This window comes from Myzus persicae, unplaced genomic scaffold (genome assembly GCF_001856785.1).
Source record: "Myzus persicae strain clone G006 unplaced genomic scaffold, MPER_G0061.0, whole genome shotgun sequence".
In the NCBI taxonomy this organism is placed as follows: Eukaryota; Metazoa; Arthropoda; class Insecta; order Hemiptera; family Aphididae; genus Myzus; species Myzus persicae.
In genome coordinates, this window is record NW_019101568.1 from 890,114 (window position 1) to 912,568 (window position 22,455).

Consider the following 22,455-nt stretch of genomic DNA (forward strand, 5'->3'; position numbering starts at 1 on the left):
GTCTTTTTATACTTCTTATTACTGTACATTAATCTGCGTCTCGCAGACATTAAGCGTTTTTAATCCTATACACGACGCCTTCATTTATCACCCCGAGAAAGATAAAGTCAAACCCCGAGCAGCATTCGCCGGCGGCGCATATCCCCATCAAGATGAATTAAACACATATATTCATAATATGTATACAATGTAAGTACTGTGCACAATCGCAGCCGTCGCGATCGCTAGTAAACGATGCGACGAACAATTATATTTTATCATCACACCGTAAATCGCGCGTACATTTTTCTTACACACAATAATATCTATAAAATACAATAATAATATATACTTTACCTGTACGCGTTGTATTGTTTTATATGGCTGAAAAACTCGTGCTGTCGCCGTTAGTCCGCCTGCACCAGGACACGTCGCACAAACGCACAACATTTTTCAGGCACACATCGAACCGATCTGGTTCGATTTTTTTAGTAGGTCAGGGTGTCGACAATAGGACACACGGGGGTAAAATATATAGGAGTAATAGTAGTCGTAGTAGTAGTACAAGTAGTATTTTTTTTTTTATACCGTTGTGTGCCAGACCCAGAGGGGTCGAAAACTACTATAGTGTGACCCCACCGTGTGCATGTGCGTGTGTGTGTGTGGCACGGTGTTCAGGGTCAGGGCAGACAAACGCGAAAAAAACACACCCAGATAAACAACAGTTTAACAGCTCGCACAAAAAACAGCTTAAAAAATAATGTCTTTTCCGGTTGTCGAGGAAAAATAAAACGCCGCTCATACCGTTTTCTCTAAACGCCGTTCGGCCATTACGTGTAATGTACTTACAATAGATATTAGGTACATACACCTAAATTAGACATACCGACTTTATCGATTCGGGCAAAACCGCGGCGGTAACGAATTCGGTTAAAATCTGGTTGTATATTGAATACGCGTATACATCACGCTCGTTTTGAATGCGCCGAGTCGAGTGTTAATTTTTTCTGCGCTGAAAAAGCAAAATTTAAATATTTGATACTTTTTATTTAAGAGAATAGGAGCGTATATGTATAGAAGGTTGAGCACTGCACCAACGGTTTTCGTTTTATTAGAATGTGCACTGTACAGCATTATAAAAACAACAAATTTCCATTAAAAAATAAAAACGACTGTATACTTCTGCGCGTAAATATTATAATAGGCAAATGTTTTCCAGAATACATAATAAACTCGAGCTTTTAAAAAGGTTTAGAAAGAGTAAACCGTCAAAATCGACCAATAAATATTACACGTGTACCAAGATGTATATTGTCATTAATTTCAATTAATAATATTTGTCGTAATTATTCGATTACTTTAACCATAGACCGGTAAGTTAATGTAAAGTTAAGTGAACGTTAAGAACATCAAGGTTTAACTAAATGGTTAACAACAACAAACAATATTTTTAACTAAAAAAGTTGAGTATTAATATAGAGAAAAATATCAATTCAACTCAGTTAAAACTTTTTTTTTTAATTACCACCCGGGTTACTTACAGTAACCCAATATTGCTGTACACTTTTCAAATTATTGAATAAGCATTTAGTTGAAAATTCAGTAACACACTATAGCTGTAGAGATCTAGGCAATTATATGTTAAATAATCATTTATAGTGTCAACTAAATGATGTAAACAAGGAATATTTATTTGCTATTTTCTGTATATAGAATAATGTTGACTATACCGTTCGATTAAACTAAAAATACTTATTAAGTCAGAGTTATAACTACTTAAATATTATAAATTATAAATAGTTATGAATATAAGCTCTGGTCTCTGATTATAGCTTTAATTTACCTATTCATTTAAAAATTTAATTTAATTTGTTTAACTCTAATTAATTGAGTTATTAAATTAATTAATGAATTAACTAACTAGTAAAGTTGAAAAGTTAATAAAAATTAATTTAATACGTTCAATTTCGTCATTATCCGTCACATTTGAGTGTAATACAGTTTTCTGATCATCTTACGCATCACGATGACAATATTGTAAATAACAAAATATCCACCGTCTGTAGACTTCTAATAATTATAATGTACCGTATTTTCACTATCAGTTCTGTAACGGTGAATGTTTATCATTATACCGTGAAAATAATCTTGCCCGCGACTACCAATAATATTCATAGACGAGAAATATTGGTCAACATAGTATCAGTCGGTAATACATACGAGTAAATATATCGATTATATGTACCTACCTACCCACTCACCCGATAATAATTGTTATACATCGAGACATCAATAATTATAATTTACCGTGATCGAAAACGCTGAAGCTCGACCGTATACCTCAGGAGTCTCCGTCGATCTTTTTACACGGCGTACAGCATTTGTAATAATTAAAGCAAGACGTACGCATTGAGCGATTAAATCTGTTTTAAAAAATACGTGCGATGCTGGCGGACTGGAGACGACACTGAAGATATCATTCCTGGTATACGGGTAGGTACTTACTGTGATATCTCATAACGAGTCTTTTGTTTGCAATATCGCTCTGAGCACGGCCGTTTTGAGCACGACGTATATTATATAATGCACAATAATAATTATAATGCCACGTAGAACTTGTACGGATGCGTATCGCGGTGTATAACATTGCAGTATATATCTACACAATACGATATTTTACCGTATATATATATATATGTATGACGTGGTTAATATGTGCATCGCGCCGTGCCACCGTCGTATATTATATTATTATTATTATTATTATTATTATCGTACGCCGCTGCCGAGGAGCGGCTTCTCGCCCGAGACCCTCGGGCCCGGGGTATACGGTATTAACCCCTTTGTGAGCGCGCTCGTCGGCGAGGGGGTGCGGGAGGGACTAATGAAAAAAAAAAAAAAAAACAGGAACCGGCGGAGGAGTCCTTCGCACCCCCGTCCGTCTGACCGGTGGGGTTAGCCCGGCCCGTGGGTTCCGCATGCATATATATACATATACTTGCGCACCGTACACCGAGGGCGATTTAAAAACATAAAAAAATGTATATACGGCGCTCACCCCTAAGCGCGCGTGCCACGTGTTCCGGGCCGCAACCCCACGTAACTGCAGCAGAGGTCCCGGTCGGACGGGATGTACATTTTTTTCACTCTCTTACCTCCACCCCACGAGCACGGTTTTTTTTCCTTTTTTAACCGGCAAGGGTTCCCAAAGTGACGACCCAAGCCGGTTTTTTTAAACCGTTTTTTTTGTACATGAGTGTAGGTACTATGGTACGCGACGATTTTTTTCGTTGTTCACCTGCATAAAATTATATCGCATAGCACGTGTGCTGTAAACAAATTATAATATGTACAATAACAACGCATATTGTGTCTACAGACCGCAGATGACTGTTTTAACACCTAATACTAATCAATTATTACAATGCGCGTACGTATCGTGTGAAGTCGAAGGATATAGCGCCCGAAAAGAACGGAAATAATTCGCAATTTTTGCGATTTATTGCATCCATACCAAAAGCAAGACGATCACGGCATATAACGCAGACACGTTAAAAAAATGAAAATATGAGTTGCCATCACTCGATTTCGATATGCGAACATCTATTGAATAACATTCAGTGTCGCCCAAATTGTGGGTTACGAAATGGGAGTAGGCGGAATGTAGTGCTTATACAATTCACAATATATTTATCAAGAGTTATTTCAGCAGCTACATTTCAGTATTTCAGTTGATGTCGCTTGTTTTGTCGGTGACGAAATGTTTTCAGGCTATTTTAAATCTTCACCAGGACTACAGTTATTGGCTTAATGCGGTATATACTTGGTACATTATACAATATGTAGTAGCATGCTGGCCAGCTGGCGACAAGACTTATATGATATAATATAAACAACAGAGAATGCAATTTTTATACATCCTTTTTCTTTTTGCACGATGACGGGAAATTACGAATGTTTGTGATTTCTCATTAACATGCTTTAATGATTAGGTCTATACGTTCTAAAGACAATTGGATTGTTATTTAAACAAACGACAACATTGTGCCATGTTAAAACTATACCTTTTGATTATAATATGACCTATTACTGTCATTCAAATTTGTTTGAAAATTAATAAAATATGATTTGCTGACTTGATATCAGATTAAAAACACTTATTGGAGCATTTGTTTTATTTATAGCAGATCAAAATATAAGAGGCATTCTACAAAAAATAAATGCAAATTCTCAACTTGCCTTATCCCCCCCCCCTACCTCAAAAATGACGCTACTATATGTTGATTGGGTGATTCTTTATATTAAGTGCTTATTCTGTCCTCTATATATCTTATCCAGTTTGTGCATATTATAAGATCCTACTTTTTTTTAACTGAATACGCTTGAAACTGCCGTTCCAGTATTTTAAACGGTTATGACCATATGTTACTAACAGATGTGTCTTATGTAGTCATTCGGATTATTGTGGTTATTTCATACAACGAAAATTATATATTACAATTTACAATAGGTAGGTACATATAATCTCAACTCATTCAATAATAATATTTCCTATTGATTTTTATTTTTTATTAAAGAATTGGGTTTTCGAAATTATATTTTCAGAGAATATTATGTAATTTAAAAGATTCCCTGGTCAAATAATAAAAATTAGATCTAGTTTTGGCATTTTATTTTTTTCTCGGAGAAAAAAACCCCATTAAGGCCCAGATATAATAATATAAAAGCTCAACGAACCAGATGTAATCGAATTATACTGTTTTCCGCACCGATCAATAACAAATTTCACATTAGGGTATAATGTGCACTTAACTAATGTCGGGCGAATAGTAAACTTTAAAAATTAATGAACCTAACTGCAACTTCTATATACGACCGAGAAAATAACATCGTTGAATTCAATCCACTATAATAGGTAGGTAAATAAAATATATATTTATATATATTGTTACTTTAGTATAAAACATTTACTGAGTTATAAAGTTATTTCCCATTTCGAAAACACAATATTTTCGAGCTCGTACAATATTAAAAACACCATATGTATATGATGAATACATGACGCGTTTAACTAAAACAGTACAGTAGGTTTTAATAAAGGTTAGTTTTAATTTTCGCCGAAGGGAGCACAATTATTATTATTTCTAAGTCGAAAACAACGATATTAATATCCATTATATATTTATGTGCAATAGGTATTCATTATATTTAACCTATGAGCAAATTAGTGTTTTTGTGCCCTACTATTCCATTCACGGTAGATATTTGTTTATGTGAAAAAATAACCATTTTATTTATTTATTTTTTTATTGAACATAAAAACATCGGCTACTAGGCCATTAGTTATTGAATTACATTTGTTTTTTTTTACATTTTAGTTAATGCTTAAATTAGGTTATATAGTTTAATTTCTTTTAGGAAATTGACTACCTACCTAACCTTGATGTTTGATTGAAGATCGGGATGTAGAGCTTCTATTCATTTTTATTTTAAATATTGTATAAATATGCAAACCGTTTTGGAAAAACAAAAAATGAATAAATACGCCACAACAAACTATAAAAAAAAAGTTCAAAAATTACAACTTTCGGTTGCATTAACGAACTTATAATTAACGTGGTGTGGCTTTATTATATAATGCGTAAGTTTTTATACTGCTGAAAACCTTAAAATTGTACCAACACAAACTAATTGAAACTTTTATAAGTGGTGCATTATTATTATTTTTTTTTCACCCCACGCTCAGAGAATGCTTTTGAAATAAAAAAAAACCCTATATTTTTTCTCTTTTATTTTTGCGCCATTGATATAAGAGCGACCGCGAACGAGCGAACGCGAACGGAAATCATTACGTGACGTCATCTTTAAAACCGAATTAAAAATTTCCAAAAAGGAAATAATATATACTTTCTCTCTCGCTCTACGTGTCGCCGTTCCAAAGATGCAAAGCCCTCGGGGTGCTCAGTCTTTCTTTTTAGCCCCGTCGCTCTCACGTCGTATATACACACTATATACGTACTTATATATATATACGTAGTATACAAAGAATGAAAGAAATAACATTAAAAAATATCGGCGGTGGCGGTACCGCACGGTCGTTTAGGGTGTTTTGTCGTCGTCTTTCGCGTGTGTGTGTATATATATATATATATATACACAATATACATATATACATATATAGATGACAGGAGGGTGAGTGCTGACGGGGAGAGACGGAGAGAGCTGTTTTTTTTTTCTGTGGGTTTTAGCCCCCGGGGTAAGGCGGTTGCGGCGGAGGGACCCCTCCGGCTGTCCGGGGGCGCGGTGGTCCGGGAGTAAAAAAAAGAAAAACTACTTGCACACGCACACAGACACACACACATACACACACATACACACATACATATATAAGGGGTGGCCGATCATAAAAACACATACACATTACACACAGCAGTAGAGCACAAAATGAGAAAAAACAGCGGCCGTGTAATCCGTAATAAGTATTGATCAATTCCGCGCCCGTTTTCTTCGAGAGAGATTGCGAGCAAGAGAGTGAGAGACCGAGTGAGAGAAAGTGACCGGGCGGCGATGGCGGTGTGGTCGTCGTCGGTGTGCTTAGGCCATTTCGTTTATATATATATGATTTTTTTTCCTCTCGCCAAGAATTATTGTAAGCCTTTAAACGCACGACGAAACGTTATTCCCATAAACGTTATTGTACGACGTTTCAAAGTGTTTTGATACCTTTTCGCGTGTGTATGTATGTATATATATATATATATTACATACAGTACGAGTACATATAATATACTTTATGTGCATGTGTGTATGTATGTAATCCTTTTGGTTAGATCGCGAAAAAAATAACGCACAAGTTTAAATTCCGACGAAATACCAACACAACTTAGGCGTTTAAATGTTTAAGAGAGGTCACTGCAGTGTGTGTCTTGAAACTCCACGCCGATCGCCTTCCGTCTATGACAAAGTGTGAGGAGGTCATATTGTCGGATGAAGAGATCTAAGGTATGAAGACTGTCGACAAAACCAAACGAATAAATATGATCTTTATTTTATGTATGTGTCTGTGTGGATGGGTGTGCGTGTGTGCATTTTCTTAAAAATACTACGCGTCTGAAAACCTAACAAAAAATACAATTTATTTTATTGCCATAAAAATATTTTTATACAATTTTTTTTTTTATAACTTATTGTCAACTGCAGCTACAACAGTAGTGTTTATTGTAAAAACATAATGTACGAATATATGGCAGTAGTTCAAACATATTATTTAAATGTAAATATATATTTTGTAATCCAATAATTTTAAAATGACGATAGAACCCTAGCTGATAGTATAGTAATGAATAATAACCTATTATAATCAAGCTATTTATGCAGTTTATAGTCATTGTCATTTTTGTATTAGGTACTATTCGAGAGCTGTTTTGGTTGAGGTTTAAGATGTAGGTAAGATCTCAGCATCCCTATAGAAATTATATTATGTTTTCTGTTGTATTTGCGCTGTAATGAAGACTGCACAAGCGGGACAATATTAGACAATAATTTTCCACACGTGCAAATTTATGCATATTTCGTTATAATATGTAACATTCGTGCTCTTCAAAATTTAAACAACAAATTAACAATGAACAGTGAATAAGAAAAAAAGTAAAAAGATACCGGCAATCGTATATAAAAAAACAGGCCCTTTTCTTAATATTTTTTCGACCGGCATAATCTTGTGAACATTGACGGCACCTGTCAGCAGTAGGTACCTTTACATAGCGAGATGAACATTGAGTGTTGGTCATCGTTAACTATAACAACTTCTTGCTCAATAAGCTATAATTTACCAAAAAATCGTTAAATTAAAATGTACATTCATCGTTTATTCTTACTATATTCTATCTTAAGCTTATCTCAAGTAGCCACTAGCCATAATCATCTTGTATGCTATCTACCAAATACAAGAATCTATTTCATGTTGTATGTATGGTTCAAATCAAGTAACTGTAGTGTCATTTATAAGTGTAACACATATTTTCATTTCTTATGTTAATAAAAGACAGCCTCGTCAATGTCAAATGATATTGGATTTCTATTTTCTTAGGTTTATATTGTTTTTATGTTATTACAGACAACTTCTAACACAATATCTTCTTTTATTTTTAAATTGATAGCCACCAAACTTCTGCAGTTAGCAATATAATATTTTTTGTTTCATCTTGCATTATTCCATATTTTACTTTAATTTATTATCCAAAAGCATAATATGCATATGCATTAATAGTTTGATTTTATGAACAATATCGGTATACCAATCATAGACCAGCATAGTGACTAAAACCTAACGAGTTTTTATGGCCGTAATCTAATAATATTTATCAAAATAGCTGATAGTTAATACTTAATAAGTAATAACATATATTAAAAATAAATATAGACCTTAGTGAAATTATTATAATTGGTGGCATATAATTATTTTATGGTAGGTAGCATACAACACTAGCTGCATAGTAGTAAGTAGGATCGGCGACAAGTACCCGAGTACCCTAATATACTCAATTCGTACATAATTTCCTATATTATATATTTTTTAAATATTATATTCGTTTGTTAAGAAGTAAAAGACGTTTTCAAAATAGCATCATTAATAGAATGCAGGAGCCGGCAAACTGCGGAGTGAACTGACCAGCCTAAGAAAAATGTCACGGTCTGTTTATCACAATCTACCTTATGTATTATTTTTAAAAACTGGAAAGCAAACACCGGTCGGAAAAACCCATAGACATATATAAACAACTAGATAGCCGACTAACCTCAAGCACTGTACAGAATTTTGAAGTTTGTCCGCCATTTGCCTAAACGGCAAATTATAATATATAAAAAAATAAAAAGGAAAAGACTGTTGTATATTTTTAGAATGTTCTTTTGAAACTTTCAAAGCTACAAAAAATATGTTCTTAAGATACAAAGGGAAATCAATGACGCATTGTCTACAGAAATACAGAATAACGAATAAACAATAAACGCAATTATATACCTAATTCAGTTCAGCAGATGGGGTTCTTAAACTCAAGAATGGAATCAGAGCAGAACCGTTATCGACAATGCAGGTTTCCTGCAAAATCTCACCTTTTTTTAGGAAGTACAATTAAAACTCATTAAAAAGAATTTGGTAACCTTTATATTTTATTACCAATGTTTTAATATTGAATTTGTATGAATCAATAATAAATAATCAAATGTTGGTATTTTTTTAATAGTGATTTGTATAAATTTATTTTGAACAGAACCGTTGTACGCAGTGACTACGGACTATTAATAAATTAATTAATATCAACAATCGTAACTATGTACCTATTGTACCTACTACTAACCAACGAAAATACGGACACAACGGAGATTTCATGTGTGCTAAAGTTATGTATAGAAACCTATACACTGAGTTTATATATTTTAAGATTTTTGGTTACAGAATAACTAATAAGAATCTGTTTTAAATTGTCCACCCTTACCTATAAAAGATGAATATTTTATGATGTTTTTGCTACAAGATGTTTACTAACTATTGAAAAAAGGAAATGGTTTTTGTTTATTTACAAGGTTATCATCGGTTATATATTATATTACTATCATAACTAGTAGAAATATGGCATGTGCGTATTTTTATTCACAAATATATGCATAAAAAAAATAAAACCTTTGCCTAGGCTGGAACATCCAGTATAAAATATAATACATAATATTATAATAATATATAAAGTACGCTTAAAAGGAAACTCAATATATTTTAATATTTTTGATATCGTCGTATCATATTTAAGCAAAAATTCATAGGCAAAAATAGTGTTTGAGATTTAAGGGGGGAGAGAGCAAATTAACTGTACCTATATAATGCGACAAAGCCCATTGATCGACTTAATATATTATAATAGACTTCGATCAAAATCAAAATACAATAATAAATGTCAGTGTGGTGGACTTAAGTATTGTGGGGGGTCTCCTTACATTGGTTGTTGCATCCGTGTCGAATTCAACATAAAGCTTTCGATACAGGTAACATTCAAATCTCCTATTCCAATTATTTTCTTCAAAACCAAAACGTACTGACAAAAAGAATTGCTGATAAATTCTTAATAACGATGGTAATAATTTTATGCCTGCAAATAAATGTAGTATAATAAATATTTCTTAAGAAGTTTGTTCTCTAAAACGCGTTTTAATAGAAACTGTTCATCATTGATTTTTATAAATTTATTTTACCTTTTTCTTCCGTTTTCTCACAATTTACTGGGAATTCGAATAATTGGCTTTTTAAATTACGATCTTACATTTATAATCTTTGTTCAATTTCTTAAAATGTTGCAATGTAAATATTTAATAGGTAGAGCAATATATTTTTAGTAGTTTCCATATAATTCGTCTATTATACTTAAATACTATTTGGCGAAAATAACACTTTTAGAGATTATAGGATTTTTAGGAAATATTATTAAACTGCGCATAAAGAATTTTTATTTTTCCCCATATGCAAATAACGTAATAACATTAAATTATAGAATCTTTTATGGCGATTAAATTTGGATGTAAACATAAATAATGCGGAAGTTCGGGACTAATAGCACCCACCTCACCCGCATTTATTTATGTAGTTATAAATCCTCTGATTTACCTGTTTTATTTTAGATTTTATTAAACGCCAAAGTGAATTCAGAAGTATATTTAATATTGCAGATTGCTGTAGTTTATGAAAGTCACCATCGTAACTCTATCCAAAGTTCATATAAAACACATATTATTGTTCCCAATTTCGTAATTCATAAATTCGTATCAGTTTAGTACCATCTGGTAAAATATTATCTACCAAAAAGAACTTTGAAACTGCTCTAGCATAACACTTTTCTAGTAAAAATATAAAATAAGTGTTATATTTTATTGTTTTATCACTAATTTGTAAGTTATGTTTTTCTTTGCCGATTTAGGTTCCTGCCCAAAATGTATTTTTTGATTGCTTTTGTCTGATTTTTAAAACACTAATGTGTGCAGAAAATCGAAAAATATATTTTTAAACATAAAATAGCTTTATAAACAAGCAACATAAGTATAATAATTTATTAAAAGACTTCTTTGTGTGTTAGTGGTTCCATTTACCACCGTGCAAGTTTAACATAAATCATAATGCCACAAAAAAACAAATTTATGAGAAGAAAACACACCATTTTTATTTTTTACACAATATTAAAATGAAAAAAATACATAAAGAAATAGATATATTATTAAGTAAAACAACATTACGTTTTAAAAATCAGAGATAATTGCATAATATGAATATACTAAATATTGAGTTTAAATTGCATGAAGACCATCAGTTGTAGGTTTGTGGGAGGGGGAAGGGGATGCGTGGGAGCTGAAACACCCTCCATTCCATATATTGAACTTTTATTTTATTATAAATTAATTATGTATCATAAAAAACCAAAAGTATTAGTTATAGATTACTACCAAAAATAATTTAAATTTTGTTTTGACCCAAAAGTTGTTCATAATAAGCACCTAAGGAACTTTATTATCAATAAAACCCACCATAAAAAAACCAACATCCGTCACTGAAGACTAGTAATATACTTATTAGCTTAAGGCTTAACTACGGGTGATAATTTTTAATCTTATTCCGAGAACATCGAGGTGAAAGTAGTATGATTAAATTGCTGTAATTATGAAGGCATTTGTTAAGGTAAGTAAGTAACGTAAAGTGTTTAAGTGTGCCCTGTTTGGCTATTGTATATTGGCTAATATAACTGCTATTTAGTTCTTAGTCACTAAAGTCTTTAATAAAAAACCAAAAATCATACATTTCCATCAAAATATAATAATCAAAATTTAAAAATGCCTCCAAGTTTTTACATTTTATATTCAGTGTAGGTTAACTTGAACGCGACATGCATTCTACACACAACTGCCCTTAAATTGCCTATCTTGTGCGCCGGGGGCCGCACAGATTTTTTACGAGAAGGTGATATTATTTTACTGATATGTTACACAATTCGGTAAACTTTCTTTCGACAAAACACTGAAATTATAATATAAGATGTATAATATATCTCAGATTTATAACTATTGACTTGATATTGGTCGCTAAATTCTTAAATATATGATTTATAAAAATACACACAATAATATTATTTAACAAGATACAATTTAATTATCAAATACGTATTGTGCACTCTTATATTATTGTTATTATTCATGATAATTGACCAAGTATTTATTTTATATTAACTTAAATCTTATAAATGTATTATGCAAGCCATAAGGTACATACTTCGGTCAGAAGATCGACAAATCAAAAAAATAACTAATCTTTTAGTAATTTATTTTATTTAAATGAATATACAAAATTTTTTTTTTACCTGTTATCAAATGACTTACTGCTGCTGTTAGTGCTGTATACTTTAAAGGTGTAAGTGAGCAAAGCTGGGCAATAAAGAGTTAAGAATTGAAATTAAATCAAAAAGCTAAGTTTATGTAATCATGTAACTCAATGTAAGTTAAGTTAGTTAACTCACCATTTAATTTAATAGGTTACTCTTGCAACATATTTATTGTGTTAACATCAAGTTAATATTTTATACAGATTAAGTTAGAGAATACATTTTTATATCAACCATTCATTTAAATTGTAGTTTAAGGCATATTTTTCATTTTATTTTCTATCGTAATACTGTTGTCCGCTGGATATAAAAATTATAGAGATGTCCAAGAATATACAGGAAATTCCTAAAATAGAGAAATGGGTATCATTATTAATCGTCAATTTGAATTTGACATAATAATTAATGTGCATCATACATATTTTATACATATCGGTGGGCTTCATTCTCGTAATAGAAAGTTGATATTAAATTAAATATTATTTTTTAATGAAATTTTCAAATATTCAAATAATTAAATATAATGCTTGGAACCTGCGTAATACTAGATTAAAAACTATAGACCATATGATTGTGTGTACATATTATTACACGTTCGTTACCTTATCAGTTTTCTTGCAAATTATTAGGTAGTGACACCACAGAATATAGGTAACAAATAACAATGGTGTAAGTTTAGAAAATCGGGATCTAAAATACAAAAGAAAAATGTCAGTTGATTACCACGATTTAGACTGTCTTAGTCCAACACAGTACAAAATATATTTACATAATATTATATTCACATTTATTAGGGTCGCATTGGACTCAAATATTTTTTTAATGGGAGTCGAATGAAACCTGCAGTATTCATCTTTGAAACGATGAATAGAAAGTCAAAAATCCAAATAGTCTACAAGACTTCGAGGCATGATCGTTTTTCTGTAAGGCCCAAGTGTTTCCACTAAAAGACGTCGGCTCCAACCCCGTAACGGTTATAATATTCTAACACTCACGTTTTAATTAAATTTTTTCAGCGTTTACAAATTGATTTTTACTTATGATTGTTTACGGATGTAAAGCATGTAGCGAATGTAAGCACCTGACTTTGGTCTCCCTCTATTACTATTTAGCTACATAATAACAATAACCTAATTGATGAGCATTAATTTTTTTGGTAACCCAAAAATATATGTACTAAGTAGGTGGTTCTTGTCTTATTTAAGATGTAATAAATCAATTTCTCAACCTTGAGGTAGTTAGATATAGCTGTATGTGGATTTTCTAGCGTTATAGGTAACCACACATTTATAAATATATTCTATACAAAAAATATATATCTTAAATTTTTAATTATTTGCTCCAAAAATATCTCCAAAACTACCTATCCAACTTTTTTTTTTAATAAAATGCAAATTTAAATTTAAAAAAAAAATACCTATCCAACAATAATGTTTATATAACTGCCTTATATTACCTGTATTATTATTTTTTTGAAATGGAATACTTTTATGGTAAGTCGATACGATATTATTTTTAATATGTTATAATTTTTTTTTTTAAATATTGCGTCCACATAACTAACATAGTACTATACTAGTGAAAAATAATACACCTAAACAGACAATTACAAATAAACAAATACTTAAGTAGGTAAATAATCGTTATTTTTAACATTGACCCTAGAATAAAATATATGTTGCATTAGCAGAACTTGAATTTATTAATTATTATTAATTAGTTTTGTATTCTGCTAAACAATACGTCATGACTAAAAAAAAGGATCTAACAAACAAAGCGACCAACCGTTTTTATTTGTAATTCCTAATTCCTATCAAGACATTTAGATTTATAGATCATGAACAATGAATAAATTAATAATTATTGAATAGAATCAATTTTAACTTAATTTGACAGAAGTTACACTTAGTGTGAAAGTGAAATATTCAACTAATTACCTTAATTATTATTTCTCAAACACAATAAAATTTACAAAATATTTTGAAGAGTTTTTAGCTATTTTGTCTACAAACGTTCATGTGCAATAACATATTCTATGTTTGGTCAAAAATCTTAAAATTGTAATATTATAAAATTGTAACATTATAAAATTAAAAATTATATTCCTCATACAATAAATTTATGGCAATTTAAAATGCCTGAAAATAGATTCACACATTTTTTTAAATAAGAGTTTGACAAAACCTATTTTGTAGTTAAAACTAATGATTTCAATACTTCAATTTCAAAAGTACAATTTTTCTTCTAACAATGTTGTAATTTGAAAAATATTAATTGTATGAACTTGAAACTTATTGTCATCATTATTTTCTATACACATACAATTTGTAAAATATTTGAACTACATATAATTGTATACTATTTATACCATGAACATATTTAAGCTGTTCTACTGTAATACAGTAATCAGTATTGACTTAAAGTTAATAACAACAATGTATTATAATATACTTAATATTACATACAATGTTTTTAGCAATAAATTGTTTTATCAATGATTGTACTAAGATAATATTATACTATTTTACTATAATATAAATAGTAGAAAGAATAAGTATAAGAATCATTTCGATTTATCATATTTTAGTTAAAATGTAACATGCCCATTACAGTTACCTGATCAATGATGAGATACATTCTAAACCTACTATACAGCAAAGCGACTTCTACAGTCTGAATTTTCATGTCCTACAACAATTCAATGATACAATATCTTTGTCTTAAATAGATGTTGAATGTTATAATGTACTTTACTTAAACAGGTGGCACTTGTTGCAGATGTGTAACTACTTGTATATTACTGTAAGAGTGATTAATGATTATACTGTAATGGCAGTGATTGGCCAGTATGAATATACAACATTTTTGACTAAAACATGATTTGATTTTTATGTTTCTACCAAACTGTTCAAAAATTATACCAGTGTCCAACAAGTTATTCATCTGGTGTGTATGCAAATAGAGCAAAGCCATAAATAATGAAAACATTAAAAATACAAAATAATTTTCAAAAACAAATAACACTTTTAATCGTTCAAACCGATTAGATTTACAACACAATGATATATTGAACAATGTATCATAATTGAGGAAACTGCAATAAGTGTGGTTAAATTTTGTTAATTTCTGTCTGATTTTAAAACAATTATTTTATAGGTACACCGGTTGTATTAACACAATCAACATTATTATTTCAAAATTATTATTATGATAATACCACGTTTTTACAACGTGTGAGCACAATAGTAATATACATTTGAGTACAAATAATAGTAATAATAAAACAATGATCAGAAATTATCAAAATTATATAATTTAAAATAGTAAAATTTAAACTTTGTGAAAATGTTTTATTACAAGCAACTGCAAAACATTAAAAAAAGTAATGCACCAAAACAAATATGTCTGCTTTACTAGTATTGAATAACATGAAAAAATGTATTATATTTAATCTTTTTTTTTTTAATATCAAACAATTCATTTCTTTCTTTTATCATACGTATTGTATTTAATGTGTGAATGACTAGTTGCGCACATAGTAGTTATGTAATAATACAAAATTGATTAGATGCCTAACTATAGTTATTATTGTTTATAAATAAAACAAACATCTATTAATTATAACAATTCAAGATGACAAAAAAAATATAATAAAATAATAATAATGTATATTATAAGTAAATAACAACAATGATTATTTCAAGTCGTATAGTCCATTTTGAGCACAACAAACAGAAAATAATAATAATAATAATAACACAAGAAAAAGATATAATAAAATTGTCAAAAAAAAAATAATCTTAAATTGTTTTAATACAATTGACCAAATCATCTTTTAATTTTCAGTGCGACAAAGCGGCTTTCAAACCATTTAAAAATAAAAAAACAATAAATAAATAATAATACAAGATAATGCTTACGTATTACAATATAATATGCGGTGCGTAAATAATGATGTGACTGGATGTTTCACAGGTTAATTTATCTGAGAGAGATCAATGGTGTTGTTTATAACAATGACAAAAAAAAATTAATATAAATATATATGACGATGAAATGAATATCGTTTCCAAATTGACGAGGTTTATATAGGGAGCCTTAATTGTCCCATAGCAAAGATCATTGGACGAAAACGATTGAAATACTTGCGGCGTGCAATGAAAGCACAACAGTTCAGATATCATAATATATTTCACTTTTTTATTAACTAAATATATTCAAAACATATATACTTGATAACAGATGTCAACACTAATGTCATTGTGCACCTCTATGACTTTATAGGAACATTGTTTTGTGACTTAATCGTTCATTACACGATGGACTGTCGAATACTCGAATACATTGCTGTTTCATGACACAATGATACGTGGAGAGATAAAAAATATAAGAATTCTTGATAACAAGCTACATAAGGATCAACATAATCCAAACACCAAAATATATAATTAACAATATTAGTTTCACGGTTTGGTAATGTACGTCATCACATGAGGAGAGCAACACTTAACATTAAACATTATATAATATATAAATTAATATATATTAATGTTGTAAAAAAATTGAATTGTTATATAATTTGGATGTGTGTATAATAAATATATAAAACTTTGTTGGTCGGACAAATAGATAACAACATCGACAGAGACCTTTGACGACAGTAGATCTGTAATATGACTATTAGGGGCAATGCATGTTCCGTACGATGAATGGAAAGCAGCAGCACCACAACAGAAACGTATAAGGTGTTCAGTCAAATTAAGCTTTTTCATAAAACAAAAAAAGCATTAAGCTCGTGAATACTCTGTAAAAATAAAATAAAAATTTGGATTATAAATGTGTACTATTGTATTATTAGTTTTATTTGACTTACTAAATAGAACATAATCTTAGATTTACACACTTTGGGCGTTATCTATTGTCTTCCATCACCACCTGTTTAAACAGACTGTTAGACATGTGACACTTGACGTCCTGACTGCCGAGTGTGGTTGTACCATCTTTGGCAATGAACAACTGTAGCCCCGATCCTATGAAACCAAAAAAATAAACATATGAGATACAATATTATTATTAATTAATTTAATTTGAATTTGAATTTGAATTTCATAAATGTATACCGGCCCCACTGAGGGAACTCAAGTAGATTTAAAGTTATGAATCAGCAACAGCTAGTAATTTAATATGTACAAATAAGACTTTCTTTGAGCTTAATAGCATATACAAAATTAATATTATAGAAAGTACAATACTGAATACACCTTAAGATATTTCGGATTTGTATGGTTTTATAAGTAAAACACTTATAGTTATTGTTTTTGATAATATAAGTTTATGTTTACAATTTCAAATTTAATATTAATATTTTGTGTTGAGTATTTTAATGTACGTATTAACAATATATTGAAGTTATATATTCATAAATTTGATAGTTTTTTTTTCCATTAGTTGTTAATTTATTCGTATATTTTTTAAGTTGTATAAATTATAGCAAATAGCTAAATGTCATTCAATACTACAAAAACCAAATAAAAATAATGATAAGTTGCATAAAATAAATGTAATCTGAAAGCAATGGATATCGTTAAGTATTTATATAAAAAAATGTCTTTAACATCAAAATATTCAATAAAAAGAAAACAAATTAAGTATAGTACAATGCTCATTTTTCAATTTTCAATTTATTTTTAAATGTGAGTCTGAAGCACTGAATCTGTAAGTGTGAAGAAAATGCCACTCTTTGTTACATTTGAAACAATAGTAAATGAAAAAATGTATTTCTTCAAAATTGAAAAAATTTCTAGAACAGACTTTTTTAGTATGGTTTTTTAGACTTAATTTTATTGAATTATCAGATATAACCACCGTACTTACAATAGTTTTTTTTTTAATAAGCAATATGTTTTTTAAAATTATTTATCATGTGATAACCTCGCGTAAGTAAAAAGAAAAAATGATATAGTAATATTTTTAGTAGGTATTTAAAATTTAAAGTAACTTGTATTTCCAGAGTAAGTGCCTTTCGAAATTCTGCTGATGAGTAACGACGACAATAACAACAAAAACGACGGCGATGACAATAACGGAATATAATTAATATATAAACATTTAACTTACTGTGCTTGCTGTCCTCGTCAGCCGAATGGTCATCCAGATTGGTGGCCCTGAGCAGCTGGTCAATGAGACTATCCGGGTTGACCCTGGTCACCTCCACGCGCCCGGTGACCTTAGCGCAGCTATCGTCGGTGACACTGCCACCCGTCGCGGCCGACTTCTTGTTACGCCGCTCTAGGGCAGCTTTGCCGCGATCCAACGAACCGGTCTCGACACCGCTGAGCACGGGCGATGCTTGGGACGCAGATATGGCCGTGCCGCTAGCAGTTAGGCTGAAAGGGACACGCGGAGACAAAACGATCAGAAATACATATCACGAAGAACGAACAGTGTATGTAAAACAGAACATCGTAATAATTTACCTAACGGTATAAATATATATATGAGGCATGCAAGCATATTTTATATATCATGTTACATATATAAAATATATCATATTATATATAACATGATTCATGTATAATATATACAGAGGGTTTCAAATTTTGTATGCTTTAACAATAATAACATTGATGGAAAGTTTCGATAAAAAAATTTAAAAAAAAATTTTTACTCATTATATTTTACTATTTTATTAGACAGGTTCATTTTTACACGTCTGTACTAAAAATGTACGAGTTTAGATTTTATTTAAAATTATTGAATTTAGGAAATTTTCTGAAAGTAAATTTTTTCAAATGTAATTAATCCTCACTGTCTCACTTGTACAGATATAAGACAAAAGACCGCACTCTAGGAAGAGAGCTTGGCCGCAAATGAACACAATCCATACCAGTTTTTGACGCACACAATTTAGAACACTCCGTATATAATAAATATGTATATATTTGGCGCAATACATGGGGTGCAAAGCGATACATAATATAATATTCCTACTTATATTAAGTATTATAACATGATAATATGAAGTGATATGAGTGTAATGCGTCAGCTAGGGGTGCTGAAAAGCGAGACACGCGTGAATAAAGATCGTTAAATGTCACCATATTATTATTATGCCCAATATGAGAAACTTGATGCAGCTGAAATATATCACATTATTATACTCTTAAGATATTAAACTGAAATTTAATTATTGCGTCGAGAAGCGAGAGAAACAATATATTATTAGTATTATTATTAACAGCGGCGAACAGAGGAACGGCACCATCATGAATTATAAATGTTACGACTTTATGAGTTTTATTTTATTTTTAGTAAATTTACGACTGCGTAAAATGATTAAAATCGATAATTTTCGAAAAACTTTGCCCCGTAAATATGCAGCAGCGCAGGAGACGAAGGGAATACATAATACTATTATAGTATCATTAATAATTTTCGAAAAACACTGCATTCTGTAAGTATGAGTATAAAACGTAAAAGCAAAATAATATTAATAATAATTCATGCAATAAAAAACAATAAGCGCTTTGAGGATGATTAATTCCATGCAACATGAATGTTAAGCACTAAAACATTTTCAAGTCTATTATGTAAGCATCATATATTCACACATTTTCTGAGACCTCTGTAGTAAATACTCCGTAACGGTTATGTAAACAAAATGTTAAAAAAAAACTTACAGAAAAATAAACAGTTTTTTTATAGTCCATTAATCGTGTCGATGTCCATATCCAACGGATTAACTCAAATTTTAAGAAATCAGGTAAAAGTAAAAAATTAAACTAAATTAAATATTCACAGTTTCGATAAGTTTATCTAAATCCCGATTAAATTTTTTGCACTTTACAAATGAATTGTTTTTAATAATGCCGATAAGAAGATAACATATTAACATAGGTATTTCTCGGAGTCATTATAATATTATACTGCATATTATATTCTCGTCGACTAAACTCATATTATAAAAAAAATGTTAACAAAAACAGTAATTAAGTCACCACATATTTATATGTACATTGTACATACGACATAATATATACATGATGATCTAATTACACGGCTACACCAAAATTTCGAAGTCAATTGCTGTGATTTTAAAACACAATATTTCCATACAGTTTTAATAACAACCTATATTTTTTGCTTCACAATTAGAATCAGAATACTTTTCTAACAAATGTCATGTATGAATATTGAATAAATGGTTTTTTAAGTTTTTTTTTAATTTTAATATGCATTTAAAATGTTGATTAATGCAGTAAAATGATAAGGGCCGAAATATATCCAAAACGAATTATTTAAGAGGATGTGATACCCGCATGTGTTGTCTCCGTCTTACAAGTGCATAACATGGCAAATTTTACGCTCAGCAGAACACGTGTAGCTCCGTTGGTTTAAAAATTAGTGCGAATTGACCTCTGATAAAATCTAAAGGTAAGATTATTATCTAGTCAACCTCATAGGTTTTTTATTATATTTTAATTTTAACGCGAGTTATGAGTATTTTAAGATGTATAAAAAATTTACAATTTTAAAATACTCATAACTCGCGTTAAAATTAAAATATAATAAAAAACCTATGAGGTTGACAAGATAATAATCTTACCTTTAGATTTTATCAGAGGTCAATTCGCACTAATTTTTAAACTAACGGAGCTACACGTGTTCTGCTGAGCGTAAAATTTGCTATGGTACGCACTTGTAAGACGGAGACAACACATGCGGGTATCACGTCCTCTTAATATTTCAATTTGATAAAGGTACATCAAAAGTCATAGAAAACTATTCTGCACCAGATTCTACAATTAAAAATAAGTTATCATTAAAAACAAAAAATAGCCTTCACAACTAATTAAAATAGAAAAAAATTTAACTTTTTTTTATTAAAATGGAGTATTATAAATACTTCATTACATACAAAATATAATTTTCAAAATCACAATAAGCTACTTAGAAAATATGTATATAATACGAATATACATATAACTGAAGCCACGCTATAAGTAAATATTATTGTACATATAGGTACTGTGTATTATTTCGAATCATCGAAAAGATGGAAAACAAAAGAATATCCATGCAATATTATCATATCGAAACGAAGAAAAGTCGAACGTTTAAACTCAGTAGCGACACAAGCTGTAAAAACGACACAAACGAGTGCAAGTATATAATATGACGTATAGACACATCTCATGCATGCGAGCACACACACGAGCACACACACAAACGCCAACCAACTAACATTTGGCTCGGCCGCCTGAATGGAGACGACACTAAGGTGTCAGAAGTGCTGAGCGATTTGTCCAGTTCCGGAAGCTTTTGAAGCGAGTTCATGTTGAGCAGGCCCGGTAGCACCGCGCCGCAACCACCCGCAGTTGTGCTTTCCAACAGCAATTTGCGGTGGTGCATACAACTGTTCCTGAACACGCACAACACACACACAAACAGGACGATGTACAAGAGTTAAGTGCATTTAGATTATGTATATAATATTAAGTAGGACTTAAAGGTACGTAACTCAAAACCTCTTATAGAGCTAAAGAACCCTCCACCCCTCCCCAAACACCCACTCCTTAGTCTTAAAATCGTTTGTAAGCATAAATTACACACATTATCGTATACGCTGCACAGCGCGGAATTAATATATCGAGATAATCCATCACAATACAAATATAATATTGTAAATCTGATTCAAATTAATACTTTTACATTTTTTTTTAAACATTTTTACAATTTGGGTATATTGTGCATATGCATCTTATTATCATACAATATTCATAACTCGAAATTTAAATTTTAAACAGATTTATGACATTTGGATAGCGATAAGGTCTATTTTTGAGTAGGTCAGTCAAAAAATAAATCTCATAATGAATACCTACATATAAAAATAAACGAGTCATATTTTTCTATACTCTTCGACGTAATTGCGTGACATACTTTACACATACGTTATATACCTCGGAAAAACTAAGACATAGAACTTACATATTATATGTATTATGTATAGGTATACATTTTAACTGTTATAATGCAGTCAAAGCTCGTCAATTTATGTTTA

General features: G+C 30.3%; 1 protein-coding gene across 4 annotated transcripts in view; it reads right to left on the reverse strand.

Moving 5' to 3' along the window:
• Nucleotides 1-15,721: 15,721 nt before the first annotated feature.
• The window catches only part of LOC111029539 (protein FAM102A), a 31,337-nt gene continuing 24,603 nt past the window's right edge, over nt 15,722-22,455 (reverse strand). For 2 of the 4 annotated variants that reach the window (XM_022308562.1, XM_022308559.1), the window contains exons 7-9: nt 18,510-18,778; nt 17,266-17,422; nt 15,722-17,196 (exon numbers count right to left, since the gene is read on the reverse strand). In XM_022308562.1, coding sequence (XP_022164254.1) covers nt 17,304-17,422; nt 18,510-18,778 — 388 coding nt within the window. In that variant the 3' untranslated portion in view covers nt 15,722-17,196; nt 17,266-17,303. Of the gene's footprint in view, nt 17,197-17,265; nt 17,423-18,509; nt 18,779-21,636; nt 21,814-22,455 lie in introns of those variants that run through there. The other 2 variants (XM_022308561.1, XM_022308560.1) reach the window with 2 other exon arrangements.